We start from the raw sequence: 22156 nt of genomic DNA, 5'->3' as shown, positions 1-22156 counted from the left end.
AATGCCGGTCAAGCAAGTTGTTGGGAAAGAAAGGAGGAGTACGAACGCGGAACTGCGAACAATTGCTGTGGCAAAATTTATTCGCGACATTCCGGTAGTTGTTAAGTACCACAAATACTCACTTTTTTGCCTAATAATATTGATAGTTCTTGTTTTTAAGGATGTTGGAAACCTTAATGAAACATGCAGAAGTGAGAGTATTGGCACTATACTCTGCACAAGCAGCCAGGTATTGCCCAGTTAACGTTAAATTTTTTGTCGGTAGAAATAATATTTTTCAATTGCTGGTAAATTGTCGATTTAGGTCTTCGTTGTGGGACCCAAAAGAGTAGTGCCATGTGAGGACATTTTTCAGGCGGTGGATGTGGCCATAAAGATTTTCTATGTGCTCAATCTTAAGTTCCCCACTGAAACATTCGCTGTGTGGAGTTTCTTGCAGATAGTGGTATATAAATTCCATGTATCATATGTGCCGCCTCAAGTTGACAACTTTGCGGCTAAATTGCGTGACGCGTCTTCGCAGATAGCTTGAGTTCGGAAACTTCTATTGTGGTAAACTGAAGTGGTAATCGTTAAAACAGTGTTAAAATTAAGTGTCATCTGATGATATTGATTTATCGCTTGTTTTTTTTTGTTATCATTATAGAATTTCACTTTCGGTTGTGCAGAACTTTTTACTTCAGTTGGCAATCTGTTTTTATTGGTGAAAGATTCCTAAAACCAGGTAACAGCGGTTGAACACTGACTTCAGATCAAAAATGAGCAAGCTAGTTGAAACAAGTGTTCAGGATTATTATGAAGTCGCGAGCGTAGACTGGCTTCTTTTGGACGAACTTCTTGATAAGGGTGGTGTGAGGAGTCATCGGGCAATCAGAGCTGATCAGAGAAAGGTGGTATCGAAGAAGTCAAGTCTATATAAATTCCTTCAGGATTTGTATCTAACTTCTTTTTCTTTTGTTTCCTACGAAAAAGAACTAATCTATTCTGAGGATGAGAGTAGAGGTTATTGTGGCTACAAAATTATTTCAAAAAGCGGATTTCAAGTAGGTGAAATAATACCTAGACTGAAAGGGGTTGTAGCAACTTGCCCTCAAGATATTGATAACACTCCAGAATTAAACTATTCGATCTTCTTTAAGGAGAAAAATTCGTATTCTCTGCAAGGACCTTTGTCGTTCGTTAATCACTCTTGTATTCCTAATTGTAGGTATAAGGAACCAAAAGGAAAAAGTGGGCTTGCTGTACTTGAAGTTATCAGGGATGTTGAAAAAGGTGATGAAATAACAGTTTTCTACGGAAAAGAGTATTTTGGGAAAAACAACGAACTGTGTTTATGTCACATAAAGAAAAGCATGTCTCAAAGGATTTTAATGACATTTTCCAACTCAATGCATTATGTTCAACAACTAGGTCGGGTTTGAAGAGATCAAGTACTCAGTCTTGTTTAGACCGCAGCCCGTCTGATGAAATTGACAATCGAATTGAAATAACTTCTGGCAACGCTGAATTAAATAGTCAAACGGACGAAGCTTCCTTAGCTGGTATATCCTCTGCTGTTCCTAGCTGTGTTTCAGGTTCGGAAAAATCTGCTAAAACACTGAAGATGTGGACAAGCATAAAGGCTTCAGGTGAACAGAGGCTGCTGTCGGAGCATTCCGACACAGATAAGTATGCAACATCATCCGGTGGTGTTTTATGCAGCTCTGACGTGCCTTCAGGGTTTGGATCAAGTCAAAGGTTTTCGAAAAGAGTAAGAGAGCAACAAGAAGGTTTTGAAGAGAATGAAACGAGTAATATCTACTTAGGTTGTGAATTTTGTGCAGAAGTCTTGAAGACGTCCTCCGAATTTATATCTCATCTGAGAAACCATAAGTTGGAAGCTTTGTTTACATGCCCTTTTTGTCAGCGCATTTTTGGCAGCTATCCTCGTTTTGTAGAGCATTCGAAAAATCATTTTTTTGATTTAGCATCGAAAAATCTGGCAAAGTTAACGTCGTCGCAAAACGAAAATAATAACAGCAATCATGTCGGGTCTGGGTTTCAAAAAACTAAAACTAATTGTGCTGGTAGAGAATTGGTTGAAATAACGAACAGTTGTGCTGACTCTTTAACTCTTAACAATTGCCCCAGTTCGCTCTCCGATAAGTTATCGCAAAATTGTGAAAATAGCTCAATTGATTGCACATCTGATGAGACACAAATTAAGCCTGTAAGATTTTATCCGTGGTCCAAAAAGAAGTTCAATTACAGTTTAGAAAGCAAACAAAATTTCCAATGTAAACAAGAAGGTTGTTTATTTAATTGTGTAACGCTTGGGAACTATGACAGACACTTGAGTGATTTTCATTTTTTGGCGTCCAGTTTTTTGTGTCCTTTTTGTCCTAGAGAATTCGCATCGCTAAAGTATTTGCAAAAACATGTAAGGAAAATGCATGGTACTTTTGAAGTAAACGAGAATAGCAAACCACAATCAGTAACTGACGAGGATGAAAAAATCGAAGACCTGAATGATCTAGAGTGGCAACCTGATATTTTAGGAAAATTAGAATGCATAGCAAATGGATTTTGCGGCCGTGAAGTTTTACTTAAAAGTCTTTGTCAAACTTCCTCTACTTGGACTCAGTGTCTCTCGTTCTCGTCAATCGCTTGTTCTGCGTTAGAGGAAGTAATGAAATCAGTTCAATTAGCATTAGGGCAGGTCGAAAAAGATGTACCATCGGTGATTGAGTCACCAGTTTTCCAAAAACTTCTATGTTGCACTAAAAACTTCAGTGTTAGCGACACTAGTAATCAGTACCAGTTGGTTTCGTTTCTCAAGAAACAACCTAATTTTGTAGAGCCAGTTGATATTATATTTGGAGAGGAGACTGAGATTAGAAATGTTAACGGTCTAAGTAAATTTAAGCAGACGATAAGAACAGGTCAATTTATTCCGATTACTGATGTTCTCTCAAAAATTCTTTTTCAACATGAAGATGTTTTCCAGGTTTGCTTAGCTTATGATAACTACTTGAAAAAACTGTCAGCTCGTGGAATTCTTTTTGACATCAATCAGAGTAAGGGTAGCCTTAATCTTGATAAAGCAAAAGCAATAATAGATTTCGATACAATTGTTGAGTGCGAAGGCGAAATTTCAGTGAATGTATCTCTTCAACTGTATTTTGACGAACTTGAGACTGCAAATCCGATAGGCTCTAGAGCAACCATACATAAAATTGGCTGTTTTTATTGGTGCCTAAAAAATCTGCCCCCCTGGTTGAATTCTGATTTGCGTTTTACCTTTGTTGTGGCCCTTGTTTCTTACCTTGACGTAAAATCTTATGGTTTTTCACCTGTAGTAGCTGCTATAACAAATGACTTGAAAAAACTCGAAAATGGAATCACCTTAGCAACAAAAAGTGGAAAATCTCTTACATTAAAAGCAAATAGACTAACTTTCGTTGCAGACAATTTAGCGTACCACTCTGTTTTTGGATTCAATGAAAATTTCTCCGGCGGCCTATGCTGCGAAAAATGTACTGTGCAGCAGTCTAAGTTCAAGGAAACGTTCGAGGAGAAAGTACAAGAGCTCCGGTCTGCTGCTTCTTGTTTGAATGATGTAGGTGTGACGGGATCAGGTGTTAAATCTTTATGCCGGCTTAAAACATCTTTTTTTGAACCGTACGATAATTTCACAGCTGACCTGCACCATGACATTTTTCAAGGAGGATTGATGCACACAGTGAAACTTGTTCTTAATAACCTTATATTTGAATCAGGTTATCTTTCACTGCAGGATCTTAATTCACGGATAAATTGGTTCAACTACGGACGAGATGTTGACGGAAAGCCCTCCGAGTTTGCTGAAGAAAGGTTATTTTTATTTCAAGCTACGCGTGCAAAAGTTTTCTATCCGCAGTTTTTCGCGTTTCATTTTCTAGGATAAAGGAAAAGACATCCAAGTCACTTAAAGAGAAGTATGATTAGATGTACACCCTCTTCCGCTTCTTACCCCTAATGCTGAGTGACTTGGTGCCAGAGGGTGACTCGGTTTGGGCTTTCATGCTAGACTACTTCAATCTTGTCGAGATGTTGCTGAGCCCTGCTTTTGAGGAGGAGGACATCTCAATTCTTGGTGTTCTTATTCACAATCACCTCAGTTTGTTTGCACAAACTTTTACGGACAGCAGTATGATTTTCAAACAACACCACATGGTTCATTATCCTAGGGTTATTCGATCTTGTGGCCCTCTCTTGTATCTAAGCGTGCTCCGCTATGAACGAAAACATCAGTTTTTCAAAAAATTGGCAAACAACATTTGTAATTTTAAAAACTTGACTAAGAGTTTGGCAATGAGACATCAAATTGCGCAGTTTGTTGATTGGCGAAACGGTTTGCCAGTGAAGGAGGATGATTTTCCTGGTGCTAAGTTGGTCAATTTTTCAGAGTTTTTCAAATGTGAAAACCTCGATATTGATGAAAAATTTAAAAAATTGTAATGTTTTAATCTCAAAACATGCTCAAATCAAAGGTACGCGCTATAATTCTAATGAAGCTATCATAATCTCTATTTCTGATGATAATGTTCCTGTTTTTGGTCTAATAAAACATATTCTTGTAATAACACTCATGTGTATTTTGTTGTAGTCAATTTGAAAATTCATTTCTATGATTCTCATTCACGAGCTTACGCTGTAACGCAAGATTCCGCGCATAAATTTTCGTTCGTTGCTTATTCAGATGTTTTTGATTTCCATCCCCTTTCCCTGCACTCCTGTTTTCTTGAAAGTTGTCAGTTCTCTCATATCTGTTTACGTCATAGACTCGTGTTCAACAATTATGCTAGTTTATTTGACACTGTGAGCTGTAAATAAAACAGCAAAGTTTTGCGTATTTTTCTTGCACTTTTTTCTTTAGTTTTTCGTTTTTCGAACCATAGGTCTGGTTTCGGTTTGGTTGTTTCGGTTCGGTTGTTTTTTGCCGTTGTAGTTTTATATATTATATATATATATATATATATATATATATATATATATATATATATATTATATTATATTATATTTATATATATATATATATATACATATTAATTTTTCTCTGAGGTTAACCAATGCTTCAGAGATGGACAATCAACAAGTGGAAGAGGACGAATTTCATGTTGGAAAACTCCAGCCAGGACAGGTAGTATCAGATTATGCAGTGAAGTTATTATGGGAAGTTCAAAACGGTTACGTGGAATTAGATAATAGGGTAGTGTTTATTGGAGACTCTAATTTAAGAGATACTTATGAAACATGCTGGTCTTATGATATTTTAAAAACTTATCATAAAAAGTTTGTAATATGTTCCCAAGGCGGTCGTAGATTATCACATTTAGCAGAGCTATTTCCTTCTGTAGCACATTTTAAATATATTTGCATTTTACTGGGCGGTAATGATTTGAGAGAAAAATCCGTTGATGAAATGTTGCAATATATTTTACAATTTAAACAACATCTGCCTGCTGAGTGGCCCAATCAAATACTTTGTGTAGCTGAACTGTTTGAACGTGGTGATCAAACTGAAGAACCACTTTTATCAAAATTAAAGAACTTTAATGCACGATTAAAGACTGAATTTAAGGCTGAATATTTTCCCAATACTGTTGTTAAAGCAAGTGCTTTTCCCCGCCCTTGTGATAGTGCTCAAAATAAGTTTTTTTACGATCAGAACAATAGAATAATTCCCAATTACCATCTGAAAGTGCAATGTAGAAGCCAATACGCAAAACTTCTTAGTAAATTATGTGATTTCATGTTCAATCGTGCCTGCGTGCCTGACTTTTCCTAATTTTTATTTGTTTTGAACTGCTCTCTGACTTAATAGGTGACATATTGCTCTTGATATTAAGATTACACATTGTATTAGGACTGAGATTGCAGAAGGTTGGAGGGCAGTTCCTGAAAGTGTTACTTACATGAAGCCAATGTGTAACTTAATATGTAACTTCAATGCTTAATATTTGCATGTAGATTTATTATTTCATTTTAGCAAAAAAAAGTTAAATAAAAAGAAAAAAAGCCCAAAAAAATTAGTTAGTTCTCCGAATGTGCTGTATTAATTCATCTGTCTCGTACGCTGCTCCTTGAACGTCTGATTTTTGAATATCAATTTTCCGCCTGCTTCAATTATTTGTATTTCTGCTGATAAAATCAAAGGTTGCTGCTATTGTTAGTATAATCTAATTTCTAATTAATAACTCAGTATTTATAAATGCGATGCTGACTTTAATCTCTTTGTTCTGCAATTTTCTGTTATGCATTGTGGTTGCTCCCAAACTATATTGTTTTTAGAATTCTTATCATTTCTTAATCATTTTAGTTGTAGGAATTAAAGTTTTGGAGCTTCCCTTCATCTTTTTCTGCCGTTTAGAATGAAAGATTAGTTTGAGTTCAAAAATATTTAGATTGCATTTGAACCTATTCAGTAATTTTCTATTTTCATACTTCTAGTTTCTTATTTATAACTCAGTATTTATGAATTCGATGTCAACTGTAATCTCTTTCTTCTGCAATTTTCTGTTATGCATTGTGGTTGCTCCCAAACTATATTGTTTTTAGAATTCTTATCATTTCTTAATCATTTTAGTTGTAGTTAAAGTTTTGGAGCTTCCCTTCTTCTTTTTCTGCCGTTTCTAGTGAAAGATTAGCTTGAGTTGAAAAATAGTTAGATTGCATTTAAACCTTTTCAGTACTATTTATTGTGATTCCAAAACTGCCTCATCTGCTCTTATTGTGTGATTTGAATGTGCTGGGCTCCTCATTTTGTTAATCTGCTGTTTTCAATGTCCGATTGTTATCATTATAAAAAACAAAAAAAATTAGTTTGGATAATACAACTCTTGAGTCGATTTATATGGAAAAGAAACCTACAGAAAACCTGAATATAAATAGGTATGAAATATAAAACAAATTTTTAGAGTAGGCAGGTGTGTTTTTTGATTAGTGGGCACCGCCCTGTCAAAAAGCATGCCTTCCTATAACTTGCTTTCAATATTTTCAGTATTTTGCCGAAAGAGGAACGGAACTTGAGTAGAGGGTACCACCCTATCAACTTCAATTCTTCTGCTGGCCTGTGAGCTGATTTATTTTGCACGTTAAAGTGTTTTCTGTTGTTTCTTTTCCATTGCTCCAGAAAGAGGTTTGATGTCTTTTATTTTGTAAATTGGATTTGGGATGGGCAGTAACTCTCTCTGGAGCTTCTTTATTAAATTTTTTCATGTATTTTGCATGTAAAGCATGTAACATCACATGTAATTTTAATTCTTTGCTACTTTTAATTTGTGCCTGTATGTTTTATTTTAAATTTTACACTGCCCGTCCTTAATCCCAAGTTCGAGACCTTGTGGGCGCCTTCCCGCTGGTGGTTTTGTTTAAGTCGTGTACTATGTACATGGCGAGCTGAGACCCACGTTAAAAATACAGTATAATGGGAAGTGCAAAGTTGATAACCTGGTCACACCAGGTTTTTTTGCACACCCGACAGAAGCTGCTTGCTAATCAGAATGGTGTTTAAATTTGCAGGTAAATTGATTATAAAATGCAGGTAATTTTACCTAGAATTTGCAAGTAAATTGTTCTTTAATGCAACTTACCTAGAAACTACCTGCAAGCAATCTAAACTACCTGCAATTCTAGGTAAATTTGCCTGCAAAGTACCTAGAAATTGCAGTGTTACCCTCCTAGAATTTTACCTGCAAAAAAAAATTCTAGGTAGTTCTACCTGCAAATTGCATGTAAAAATTGCAGGTAAAATTACCTAGAAATTTCATTTTGCAGGTAATTTTTTTAGGTGAAAATACCTGCAAATTCTAGGTAAGTTCTAGGAAAATTTACCTAGAATTTTACCTGCAAAAAAAAATTCTAGGTAATTCTACCTGCAAATTGCATAAACGGTTTGCAGGTAGAATTTTTTTTTTGCAGGTAAAATTCTAGGTAAATTTTCCTAGAACTTACCTAGAATTTGCAGGTATTTTCACCTAAAAAAATTACCTGCAAAATGAAATTTTAAGGTAATTCTACCTGCACTTTTTACATGCAATTTGCAGGTAGAACTACCTAGAATTTTTTTTTTGCAGGTAAAATTCTAGGAGGGTAACACTGCAATTTCTAGGTACTTTGCAGGCAAATTTACCTAGAATTGCAGGTAGTTTAGATTGCTAGCAGGTAGTTTCTAGGTAAGTTGCATTAAAGAACAATTTACTTGCAAATTCTAGGTAAAATTACCTGCATTTTATAATCAATTTATCTGCAATTTTTTTAGAGTGAACTCTACGTGATGTTCCTCACATTCCTACATCTACTATCCTTAATTTTGTTTGTGTCTATAACGAAAGTTAAGGAGTAGATGTAGGGATGTAAAGAGTATTATGTAGAGTTGGCTAACTGCAATTTTGGAAGTTAGTAAGACAATGTTAATCGCAAAAGATCTTAAAAAGAGTCAAAAAGAAGAGTTAAACGGAAGAGAAAAATGTATTGAGAATAAAAGACATCCAGCTGCAGTACACCAACCAAATTTGCTTCTTTAATCAAAACTAGATCATTATAGGTTCCCTTTTAAACATATTTGTGATCAAAATCAGTTTTTCTGGTGGCTGATATTGAAACCTAATTATGAACCACGTTACCCTCTCAATTTTCCTTATTTTACCCCCTGAAGACGAACTCTTTTTTCCACTCATTGGCATCCCAATGATCGGATCTCAAAGAAATTAAACAAAATCAACAGCATCAATTTAAAACAGTGCCATTTGCTCAATATTTGCGTTTTTCGCTGACAAATGTAGCAAATTTTACCCAATTTAGTGTGGCATAAGAAATCTTTTACAGCAGTTTATTGTCTGTGCTTTTGATTAATCCCAGGACAAGGTTTCACCCGCAATTTGGCTCTAAATAGCGGGGATAAGAGTGTAATAGGTGATTCCACTCTAAAATTTGGAGAAAAAGAGTGGAAAAACTGGAAACTGTGTTAGAATATCAATCAAACTATAGTCTTAAACTTAGTGAGAATTAGAAAGAAAGTTTGACTTACCAGATTAGAAAGACAAGCAATATGACTTCGATCAAAGAAATTATAGAAAAGAATCGTCAAGAAATGGTGCTTAGAATTAATATTCGGTTCAAATTGGTGAATCTAGATAACTACTATTAGAATTAGATTAATTGATGTAAAATCTTCCCAGCATGTATTAAATGATGATGATATCTCCGGAAGTGTGAATGAATTCTTAGAAAAGTGCAAATGCATTCCATTTATGGTTCCCTTTGCGACTGGTTTGCAGAAGCAAACCATATTGGGTAACCTTTCCTACCCCCACTATAAATCACGGTGCTAAGATTAGTTTTTTATCTTGACTTTTTCACACTGATAATGGGTATATACACAGCTGATTTTTGAGTCCTTTTTCATTCCCCAAATTCAAATCACCATCTTGATTTAATAATCAGATCTCTTCTGCAAATCTATAAATTCTACTGTAAAATATCATTTTGTTATTCTCTCATTTTTTGAGAAATTAAATCTTTTACTTAGTTAAAAACAATTTTTATTCCGCTTGCAAAAGTCCATAACCCAACAGGTTATGAGCCCAGCAATTTTCTAAGTCATAAAACTGATTTCCAAAACAAAACTAATTTGTTGTTGACAGTCATAATCCTTTTCTGCTACTTACCTTTTCTTTTCACAACTGTTTTGGTTGCTCAAACTCCCATAGATCAACAGACAGTGAAGCTGCTGACATACACAGGAAAGGCACAGGACTTTCCAATCTGGAGCGCAAGATTTGTGGCGATGATGCAGAGGAAGGGACTCTACAAATCACTACTGGGACAGAGGAGCAACCCAATGAGCCTGCGCCACTGGCCAATGGGGCAACCAATGCTGAGAAGAAGAACCACAAGGTGCTGAAGGATGCATATGAGAAGGAAGTTGCAGACATCAAGGAGAAACGGAACAATGTGTGGTGCCACCTGGCAGTGACTCTAGATGCAACAACCCTCATGCTGATGAGACATGACTGTGTGGGAGATGATGGCATTGGAGATGGAGCAAAGGCTTGGAAGCTTTTGCAAGAGAGATTTCAGAGTGTGGAGACGCCGACAGTGATGACTTTAGTGGCACAGCTTGCTCGACTGCAGCTCGAGGATTCTGAGGATTTGGTTTGGACAGCTTCTTCACCAGAGGACAGGAGTTGCTCACAAGGCTACAAGAAGCAGGGGAAGCAGTCTCAGAGACCCTCTTCAACGCCTTGGTCCTCAATGGTCTGCCATTGAGGTATGAAAGTTTTGTTATACAGGAAAGCTTCAACCCGGCAACGAACTTCACAGAGTTGAGGAAAAGGCTGCAGATCTTTCATGAGAGCACAGTGCAGAGACACAAGGGACAAAGTGGTTCAGTGGCACTGGCAGTGAAGCATGACTTCAAGAAGGGACCCAAGAAAGGAAACTGCTTTGTGTGTGGGATCCCTGGACACTTTGCCAAGGACTGCAGGAAGAAGGAGACAGCACAATGCAGCAAGTGTGGTGAGAAGGGTCACCTAGACAGGGCATGCAAGAGACAAAGAGATAGAGGCAAACATGAGTAAGTGGCAATGGGTCCAACATTGGCTACACCAGACAAGGAATGCTGGGCAGCTCTTACCCAGTGGAAGACAGCAGACATGCTAGTGGACAGTGGTTGTACAGATCACATTGTGACGAACATCGATGCGTTTCTGGACTTTGTGCCCATTCAATCAGTGGTCAGAAATCCCAACAAAGAGGCTTCCAGAGTGGTGGGCAGAGGCTGTGTGAGGATCAGAATACCCTCAAACAAAGGGGAATTACAATGCGAACCCAAAAATGTTCTGTTTGTGCCGGACTTTTCTTCAAACCTCCCATCAGTCTCAAGATGCACGGAGTGGGGACATAGCTTCACTTTCTAGAGAGGAAACAGTTGCATGAAACTCCAGAAGGGAACTCGGGTAAAACTAACACAAGAAAATAATTTGTTTACTTACCCTGCAGCGTTCTAGAATTCAAGATGAGTTCCAACAGCGTGAAACTTGACAGTGCAAGGATGTTACACAGACAATTGGGTCATTTGAATCAAGCGGATGTGGTCAGGAATGCACCAGAGACAGTGGGGGAACTTGATGATGTATGCAATGTGTGTGCATTGGCCAAGAGCACAAAGACTCCAGTACCAAGAGTGGCAGAGACCCAAGCAGAAGAGAAGCTGGAGAGGGTGTTCACAGACGTGATGGGACCTTTCAGAGTAGATTCACTGTCAGGGTTCCGGTTCTGCATAGTTTTTGCAGACCAGTACACGAAGTTTGTGTTTGTTGAATTGCTTAAGGCAAAGAGTGAAGCATTGGCCAGCCTGATGAAATTTGTTCTCAGTGTGGGGACGCCCAAGACGCTGAGGCAAGACAACGCGAAAGAGTTTCTCTCAGAGCTGTTCAAGACGTACTGTTTAGATGCAGGCATTCTACAGGAGAAGACCATACCAGAGACGCCACAACAGAATGGGTTAGATGAGAGGTGCTACAGGACACTTTTGGAGAGGGCAAGATGTTTGGTCATTGACTCAGGACTTCCCAAGATGATGTGTGGAGCAGCAATTCTTTACGCAGCAAGGATCAGAAACTTGGTTGTGAGACGAGGAGAAGAAACATGCCCAGCAGAGCTGATGAGAGGTATAAAACCTAAGCTTCCAATTAGTAAATTATCTATTTTTGGTGGCACAGTCTTCATGAGGAAGAGGGACAGAGAAATCAGCAAACTTTAACCCAAGGCACTGGAAGGAAAGTTTGTGGGTTTCACTGAAGGAGAAAACGGATACCTGGTGTACATACCCAACAGACGCAAGGTGATGGCAGTTCGAGATATGATCATTAAGGAGTCTGAAGTGGGCTCAATCCCTGACAACAAAGAAAGGGCTGACCTACTAGATGATGGGTCGAAACTGGGAATCTGGCACCCAGATGATGCTCATCAAGATGATGACAACAGAGAACGACAGGACACATCTACTGCAATAAAGGAGGAGTGGCATGACGCAGGGAGCGTGAATACTCAAGAAACAACACTGAGACAAGAGGTCTCGAATGTTGGAGAAACAGCACTTGATGAAGGATCTACTGGAACAAGAGGGAGTCACAGAGACTCAGAGTCACTGGAAGACAGTGACACAGAAGACTTCTCACAGTTAGAGACAGTTGGCTTCAATGAAGATGCACTGGAACACGCGGACAGAGCAGAGCCCAGACGAGGGACACGAGCAAGGAATGTTCCGCAATTTTTTGGAGAAGTCAGGACCCATCTTGTTGTGACTGAGGGCGACTATGTGGAACCCAAAACAGTCTACGAAGCCAAGCAAGTAGACGATTGGGACCAATTGCACCGGGCAATGAAGGACGAGGTCAAGGCACTCCAAGACAACGAGACTTGGAACCTAGTGAGACCACCCGCAGACAGGGACGTCATACCGGGCAAATGGGTCTACAAAGTGAAATTGGGACCCAGTGGTCAAGTGTACAAAGACAAAGCGCGCTATGTGGCAAAAGGCTTCAAACAAGTGGAAGGACTGGACTACTTTGAGACTTTTGGGCCTACCTGTAAGCCAGAGACATTCAGGATTCTACTTCAGCTATCAACGAAGCAGGGCCATGTGATGCACCAAATTGATGTCAAGACTGCTTTCCTGCACTCACCAATCGAGGAAGAAGTGTATCTGGAACAGCCACAGGAGTTTGTAAAACGCGGATCAGATGGGGAGAAGTTAGTATGTCGATTAAATTAATCAATTTATGGTTTGAAACAGGCTGCTAACAACTGGTACAAAGAGCTGACAAACTTCCTACTGAGACAGGGGTTCACCAGAAGCAGGAACGATCACTGCTTGTTCGCAAGATCGAAGGCAGAGGATCACACCTTGGTCTGGGTTGACGACATCATAGTAGCATCAAGAAGTATGACAGTGGTCTCTGATGTCAAGAAGGCACTAGAAGCAACCTCTCACATGCAAGACAGAGGGAGACTACACTGGTTTCTGGGTCTAAGAATCAGACGAGAAAAGTGCAAAGTCACAGTCGACCACGAACGCTACATAGAAACAATGCTTGAGCGGTTTCAAATGGATCAATGCAAACCCTCAAGAACTCCAGCTGATTTGAATTTGAAATTTCAGACAGCACAGAACGGAGACGAAGAAGTGGACCAGCGGATCTACAGAAGCTTGGTTGGATCACTTCTGTTTCTGGCCGAACAGACGAGGCCAGACATCATGTTCACAGTCAAAATTCTGTCCAGACACATGAATGCACCTACCAATCAACACTGGATGGGCGGAAAACGACTTCTGCGATATCTTCAAGTTTCAAAGAGTTTAAAAATTACTTACACAAAAGAGGCTAGTTATGATTTAGTGGGGCAAAGTGATGCAGACTGGTCTGGAGACGTGAACGACAGAAAATCAACAACGGGCTATTACTTCAAGCTCAACGGACGTGGCGCAGCGCTCAGCTGGGTTGTCAAGAAGCAGGCCACAGTTGCTCTTTCTTCATCAAAAGCAGAATATCAGGGAATGGCAGCAGCAGTTCAGGAAGCACTCTACCTGAAACAACTTCTAGAGGATTTTGGCATCCAACAGAAACGTCCAATAGCAATTGGAGAAGACAACCAAAGTTGTATCAGACTCTGCCAAAACCCAGTCATGCACAAAAGAAGCAAGCACATCGAAACAAAGTTTCACTTCATCCGGGACAAGACGGAGGATGGGACTATTTCAAATCATTACGTCCCTACAGACAAAATGGCAGCGGACATGTTCACAAAGTCCTCACCCGTTTCGAAAGTGGAAACATTCAGAGCAGTTTGATGGGAACAGACTCTACGCAATCAACTCAAGTCTGAGTGGGGTGTTAGAATATCAATCAAACTATAGTCTTAAACTTAGTGAGAATTAGAAAGAAAGTTTGACTTACCAGAATAGAAAGACAAGCAATATGACTTCGATCAAAAAAATTATATAAATGAATCGTCAAGAAATGGTGCTTAGAATCAATATTCGGTTCAAATTGGCGAATCTAGATAACTATTATTAGAGTTAGATGAAATGATGTAATATCTTCCCAGCATGTATTAAATGATGATGATATCTCCGGAAGTGTGAATGGAATCTTAGAAAAGTGCAAATGCATTCCATTTAAGGTTCCCTTTGCGACTGATTTGCAGAAGCAAACCATATTGGGTAACCTTTGCTACCCCCACTATAAATCACAATGCTAAGATTAGTTTTGTATCTTGACTTTTTCACACTGATAATGGGTATATATACAGCTGATTTTGGAGTCCTTTTTCATTCCCCAAATTCAAATCACAATCTTGATCTAATAATCATATCTCTCCTGTAAATCTCTAGATTCTACTGTAAAATATCATTTTGTTATTCTCTCATTTTTTGAGAAATTAATTCTTTTGCTAGTTAAAAACGCTTTTTATTCCGCTTGCAAAAGTCTATAACCCAACAAAGTCCTTGAACAAAATCAACAGCATCAATTTAAAACAGTGCCATTTGCTCAATTTTTGCGTTTTTCGCTGACAAATGTTACAAATTTTACCCATGTCAGTGTGGCATAAGAAATCTTTTGCAGCAGTTTATTGCCTGTGCTTTTGTTTAATCCCAGGACAAGATTTCACCCGTAATTTGGCTCTAAATAGCGGGATAAGAGTGTAATAGGTGATTCCACTCTAAAATTTGGAGAAAAGAGTGGAAAAACTGGAAACTGCACTTTAATTGCACTTTTTTGTCAATAATACTTAATTGCACTCTCTGGTCCAGGTGAAAACAAAGTGCAATAATAACTAATTATACTTTTTCCCATGGTAAAGCTAAATTTCACCTTTTCAGGTCAGAGTGGTATAATACGAAATCGCACCTTTGTTTACACGGTTGGTTTACCGAGCGATTGGGCTATGCAAAACTGGAAGAATAGTCAAGTGTTAAAATTTCCGGGGTCAAAGTAAATGAAATATTATAGGCAACGAAAATTTGGAGAACTCTCGGTTAACACAATTATAACTCATCTATAGCTCACTTTTCAAGAAGTGGTGCACAGTGACATCATAGGCTGGGCTTTTTTAATTCAACCGAACCTAGTTAAACATTTTCCAGTCAATATAGCTTAAGTTCCATAAAATCCATGCCTGAGAACTATTGTAACTTTATTAGGCTGCAAGTGTTTTCATTGATCGCTAAATGTTCTCATTAACTACATTACCTTAAGTGGAAGAGCTTGTCTGGGATTTCCTGGCAGACACTTCACCATTGATACCAGACAGTATATGAGTGCGAGAAAAGTTGGACAAAGATCTGGAAACTTTCAGAGCTATGACCACGGAAGGTCTACAAATCTAATAAGAGATCGTTTTTGTTTGACGGTTTGGTTGAAGATGGATTAGATCATACATTGAAGGCATACAGAATTTCCAGCGCACGAGAGTCTGATCAGAGTTTTGATCTACGATGATTTAATTAGAGGTCTAGGGTTTCAAGCTGAAAGAGTTCAAACTGGCTGCAAATATTGAGTAAAAACTACAGATAATAAATGCTGAACTCACAGGAAACATCACAGATCAAAATTGTGCCGGACAATTATGAAAACTGGTGCTCAAGAGGTCAAAATATGCCATATCGATGAACTCACAATTGAACTTACCCCAGTGCAAATAAGTGAGATTGATGGCGTCCTGTGCGATGAGGTTGTCTGGTCTGTAGGGGTCAGCTGTGTACCTGTTGGGCTGAGTATAGTGGTATACTGGCTCTGCCACTCCATAGTAGAACAAACCCACCCCCACTCCACACGAGAACATCATCGAGAACCACGTCAGGGCTGGGAACTCCGGCTCGTCATCATCTTTACCCAGCTTGAGGGAACCATATTTGCTGAAGTATAGCCATACCATGAAAAATAGCCACAAATCCTGAAACAAAACAGCAGTCCGCATAAATTATCAATAGTCCAATTTTTGGCTCTACAATAAGAAACGATCGATCTTTGATCGGTATTTTCAATGGACAACATACAAACCCGTCCTCACATCTCTTTCTGATTGGCCGTGTGACTACCAAACGTATTATATTTGCTACTTTATTCGATGAAAATTTCTCAAAGATTTTTTTGTACTCTGCGAAATCGAGCAGATAAGCTCAAGAATTTCGTTTAACAGTTTAATGCATTTTACCTCATATATACATTTTTATAGTTTTGATTGCTGAATTTGGCGTGAAAATTGCGAAAATATATGAGTAACAACTAAGTGAAAAAATGGGTTTTTATTTTAGAGAAAAGAGGTTTGATAAAAAGCCGCTTGTTTAGAGAAGAGAAAACCAGCATGTAAGTAATTTTGTTCCAAGTAAAAACTAGCGAAAATGTTCATTTTGAATGGAACCAGAGCTCAGTCTCAAACTCAATTTTCTTCTATTAGCTTTTACGTGAAACAGAATATGATTCAGTTCGACCGCCTGCAGGTTTCCAAATTCAATTTTCATTGGTTTGCCAAATTATCTAGTTCGCAAGCATTTAGAACAAATACGTTTTTTAGTTTGACATGCGGCCATATCTTGGCTAGTTTTTTCCCTCTTCCCGGACCCTTTTATTACAAAAAATTATTCGGATTGTGTTCGGGTGCGATCAGCTCTTCAAACTATTTTTGTTCTTTTTGTTTTTTTATGTTAATTATTGAAAAATTTTGAAGGTTCAAGTAATAAAAATCCCAATTACAACCAATTGAAGTCAAATTAAAAAAAATAGATATTTGGGTCTCAGAACGAGCTCACTGTTTTTATGGCTTTGCAAAGTGTTTTTTTAAAACCTAAACTGAATTCTCGTTTTTTCCTGGATTTGTTTTCTTCGCCTCATGACTTATTCTCACTAATTAAAAAAAACCAATTGGCTTCTTTATTTGTACAAGTGAAACTAAACCGTGTTTCAGTTGACATCTTACGGCTCTTATGAGTATTTAGTAGACTATCAATGAGTTTTTGAACTTTGCAACCCTTTTATGTTACTTCTTACTACTTTTAGTTTACTATCAGTAAAGACAGCTCAATCGTTTTTTAATGTAAAATAAAATTTAACTTCTATAATGATTTTTTGTTTTAGCTAATGGCTACTTGGTTCCTACAATTTTTCAAAAACACGTTGGATTTTTAAGCGTTTGCGTGTTTTTGAAGATTTTGTTTACTTGACAATATATCACATTAACAACAGGTCCAATTGGCCTCTAAAGACTGCGCAACTGAAAGCATTTAACTTTTGGGTTTTTTGTGAAGGTTTTGCTGAACACTTGAAAACTATTAGGAAATTTTTAAATGTAGGCGTCAAGTTTTGGTTGTAATTAAAGTTTTCTAATCTTTTATTTTTATCTTTGTGTTGTCCAGCACTCTCATTAATGGCAGGTTTTGTCGGCCCTACAATTCAACATTATTTTTCCATTTAGTAGTTTAGTGAACGATATATTTATTTTTGAAAGGTTCAATTTCTTCCTCATTTGCTGGAGAATCAAATCAAAACGTGACTGAGTGGGGTCGGAAAACATAATTACGTGCAAACGCACATTACCGAGTCTTCTTATCATTGTTTTATTTTAATTTGTAACTGTTTCTTTTCATTTTCGGTTACTACCAAGGTTGAGGTCCAGACCCAATTTGGTTTATGATCAGACCCAGTCGAGAGCACACCCGTTTGTTCTCAGACAAAAATTACAGGGAGTGGACGGAAGTTCGTGCGCATTACATTCTGAAAGATGGTCTGGAGACGGTCTGATCAGAGGTCAATTTGTTCTGAAAAGTCTGATCATAGGCAGATTCGAGAGTACTTGGGTCTAATAATAGCCTATTCGAGCCCACTTTGGTCTGATCAGAAGCGACTTCGAGCGGAATTGGGTCTGATCATAACCTTTTCGAGCGCACTTTGATCTAATCAGAGGCAACTTAGAGCGCAATTGGATCTGATCATAACCTTCTTGAGCGCACTTGGGTCTAATCAGAAATATTTTCGAACGCAATTGGATCTGATCAAGGACCATTTCGAGCGCCTTAGTTTTTTCCATTTTTTTACTGAGAGATTTTGGTTCTGCCAAGAGGCAAAAATAAAGCAGCGTTTTGATCAGAGACTCATCTATAGTCCGATAGCTTTGATCTATAGTCTATAGCTTTGATCAGAAAAAGAAGTCCAGCTGATATCAAAGGCCGGTACCCTTCAGAGGAAAATTTGATCAAATGGAGACAACGATGTTTCTTATGGAGAGTTGTCGAAACTCATCCATCGTGTCAAAACTATACAATAAACGATACGCTAATTTTTTTTCCCATCAGTTGGTTTTCCCTTTCTCCAGCAAAACTTTTATAATTGATTTTTCCTTAAATGAATTAAATACAGTAAACATCAAATTTTATGAAATGAATATATTATAGCAAAGTTAAGCGATTTGTTCATAAGTAAAATCTCTCTCTGATCAGACTATTTAGAGCGCACTTGAGTCTGATCATAACAGGATTCGAGCGCACTTCAGTCTTATCATGAATGCGCAACTGGGTCTGAACATAAATGCTTCGAGTGCACTTGAGTCTGATGATGGTCTGATTAAGGTCTAGGCAATGGTCTGAATTTGAGTTTGGACCGTTGTCTGAAGATGATCTGATCAGAACGCCTCCGGTCTGAAAAGTCTGATCAGAGACCTTTTGTTTCTGGAGAGTCTGGTCAGAGGTAACTTGGGTCTGGAAAGGCTGATAAAGGTTAATTTTCGTGTGGAAGGTCTGATCAGAGATAATTTTGGTCTGGAAAGTTTGATCAGACAAAAATTTGGGTCTGGACCTCAATCTGGGTTGCTTAATTGATTGTTCAGAGTATGCATTTTTTAGATTTTTGTAAGACGAATACAGAGACTTGACGACTGAATTAAGTAATTTAGAAATTTTCCGGATGAGTTCTTTTTTTAAATTTTAATCACAAAAACTATTCCTTATCGACAATTGAAGCGACACATACGGCAACAGAATATATCTTGTCTATAGTTAAAGTAATATTGTGCTTCGGAATTAGTGATATATTGGTTAGAAATTTCTGAAGAAATTGAATTAAAATAAATCACGACATTCAGCTTTGTCTTAAAATTGTTTTTTTTTCTATATTTGATACTATAGTAGTCCCACAAACCATTATAAATGGAAGTAAAACAAAATATTACAACCGAAAACATTGCTATAGATTATTGGTTCATGTTTGCGATCATTTATTTAATAAATATTTGAAAAAATTTTCTAAATTAATTCCAAATAACGAGAACGCTTATCAGGTGTTCAGCTCTTTTATCCGATTTCAATTTCACTTGTTTTCGACGTAAATAAAACCAGTAATTGGAAACTAATCTTTTTATGCGCTTCAAATCTCGTTAATTTACAATGGTCATGTTAAGGCATTTCAGAACTTACAATACGCAAATTGAGCTGAACAAGAATTGGTTAAGGTATCCCCACACTTCGCGAAGGTAATGAAGCTCTTGCATCTCTTGGCAAGATATTTTGAAGTTTTTTTCACAAGACTTTTAGTGGGATATTGATACTATATTGGGCTTTTATTGTTTTCATCTTCAAAGCGAATTATAGTTCGACCATTACCTGTGTGGCAACGTAGAGCCACGTGAGATTGTCTGCGATCCAGGCTCTTGAATCTCCCATGTTTCTGTTTGCATTGTTATGGTACATGCACCATATAGTCAAGCCCCAAATGATTGCGAATGCAGGAATGGACACCCTGGGATTCAGGTCGATTCTCAACAGTCGAGGCACTTTCTTGGAAGTGGCTATTCGCAAGCTTGTATCCTGAAACAACTCACTGTGTTGTCTGATCCGTAACTCCTTGCGTGCACAGAACTTGTAAAATTTTGTAGAATTTTCAGAAAAATCAAATTGAACAAGCGGTTTGATCCATTTCTAGGGTTTCTAGGAACCAGTTGATTTTATATAATGTATTTCGACAAAAGTAAGCCTTTCCATGTTGAAGACTTTGGGGAGCATGAAGTACAATCAACCGCGACATACTACGCGCACAAAAAGCCAATGATTATTTTTGTTGAGTCTGAAGTCAGCACTACGTCAACTTGTATCTTTTCCTTTTGTTCCAACCCCCTCCCCCAGCCCCATAGATTTTGTGGGTGCGTATTATTTACACCTCCAAACGTACATGCCACATTATTAAATAGTGGTTGCTATGTAATGCCACGTGGGGTGCACAACTTACTGGGGGCACAAACGGAAAATAGCCGTAGTCTTATATTCCAGCAACCGGATTTCGGTTTGGATACGACTGTCTCTTATTGCAATCTGTGACAAATTCAAAATCAGAATGTTCATATGTCTGACCATTCAAAGTATGCCATGAATCAGTATCATGAATAAAAAGGCTGATTTCAAATTGGCGCTCACTTGCAGAAAAATCAACCAATGCATATCATGATGTATTGAGTGAGTGATAACACTATGATGATTGAGTACTCGTCAGATGAAGAACAAAACTTACCGACCACTATTCCAAAATTCTGAGGCTGTATCATTTCATAGAAAACATATTTGGCCAACTGTTACTGTTTTTTTAAATGAATTCTGTGCCATTCTTACCTCAAATTTTCCATACGTTCCATCTCCTTTGTTTCCGTACACCTGAGCTGTTCCGAAAAACATTTTTAGTGTTCTTTCCGCTTTTCGCTTCCGTTTTGGGTCGCAACTCTTTTGTTCTCTGATCAACACGCTGTTTTTTGGACTTTAGTGTTGCGGAAAATGTAAGAAGCTGGCTTTGATATTAGTCAGATTGTAACTAAATATAGATACATTAATCACTTTTAAACACTCTGTAATCGACAGTATGATGCTTAAACGTCCAGCAATTAAAATTTAATCAGCTCTTTATAAGCCGTAGAAGAAATTTGATTGCTCGCCTTTTTGTGAAAAACTTCTACCTCTGGGCCACCACGTTTTTTTATATACATAAATTGTCTGTAGCATGAGCAAAATACCATTAGGCGGTTCAATGGCGAACCAATCTGAAATACATTAATGAACGCCTAATTTGCAGCTAATAGCATAAAAGTCCCTCGGATGACCAATTGCTGACGCACGACCATACGCAGGTTAGCAATTACGTAGATAAAGGCTTTTTAGAAGTTTGGTGTATAAATGAACAAGACGGCTCGTGCGAGACTGTGCGTAGCACATAATGTTCCAACAAACGTCTCAAGATTGTGAAACTATTCTTATTCTTCGGAAAGGAAAAGATCTCTTGACAATTGGTTTTGCAAAACTTAAACTGAAGGAATTTTCTAGAGCATCCGGGAATACATTTTTATATGAAAAGTGAAAAAATCACAGTCCTCATTTCGATATGATTTTATCAATATTAAATTGCAAGCATTGTCAATTCGTTTGCAAAATAAAGCAGATCCGCAGAAAAATAAAGCTCAGCGAGAAAAATCAGTCGCAAAGAAAATTTATCTTACACAAATCTAGACAGTAATTTCCCGGACCTTCGGGTTAAACGATCTCAGCGCTGAATCATACTATTTAAGTCTGTGATTTTACTCTGAGCAGTACTATGTTCATGTCATTTTTGAAACTGATCATAGTAGAAATTCAAAACAAAAAAAGATACTGAATCTAGTCTGAATTTGTTTTGAACCCGGTCTGAACTTCATCTGCAAAGGTCATTTTTACATTCTGCTCAGTCTGATTTTATGCCGAAAATTTTATTTATATTCTGAGAAGTAGTCTGAACTATGCTGAAATTGCTGTTTATATTCTGAGAGATAGTCCATGTACGGGTACCTACGGCTGAGAAATAGTCCATGTACGGGTATATACGGACGCGAAATAGTCCATGTACGGGAACCTACGGCTGAGAAATAGTCCATGTACGGGTGCATACGGCTGAGAAATAGTCCATGTACGAGTACCTACGGCTGAGAAATAGTCCATGTACGGGTACCTACGGATGAGAAATAGTCCATGTACGGGTACCTAAGGCTGACAAATAGTCCATGTACGGGTACCTACCGCTGAGGTGCAGTCCATGTAGGAGTTCCTTCAACTGAATATATACACAAA

The 22156-nt window shown here is 37.9% G+C and overlaps 1 protein-coding gene across 1 annotated transcript in view; it reads right to left on the bottom strand.

The window, feature by feature from the left end:
• LOC142342262 (glycine betaine transporter OpuD-like) overlaps window positions 1–20898 on the bottom strand; it is a 71111-nt gene extending 50213 nt beyond the window's left edge. The window contains 3 exon segments of the mRNA XM_075393540.1: window positions 15717–15981; window positions 19679–19882; window positions 20678–20898. Of these exon segments, the coding sequence (XP_075249655.1) occupies window positions 15717–15981; window positions 19679–19882; window positions 20678–20740 (532 nt within the window). The 5' untranslated portion in view covers window positions 20741–20898.
• Window positions 20899–22156: the final 1258 nt, after the last annotated feature.

Source organism: Convolutriloba macropyga, chromosome 7, assembly GCF_964194025.1.
Source record: "Convolutriloba macropyga chromosome 7, txConMacr16.3, whole genome shotgun sequence".
NCBI classification, from domain to species: Eukaryota; Metazoa; Xenacoelomorpha; order Acoela; family Convolutidae; genus Convolutriloba; species Convolutriloba macropyga.
The sequence above is the reverse complement of the archived record's forward strand: the minus strand, read 5'-3'. Positions and strand labels throughout refer to the sequence as shown.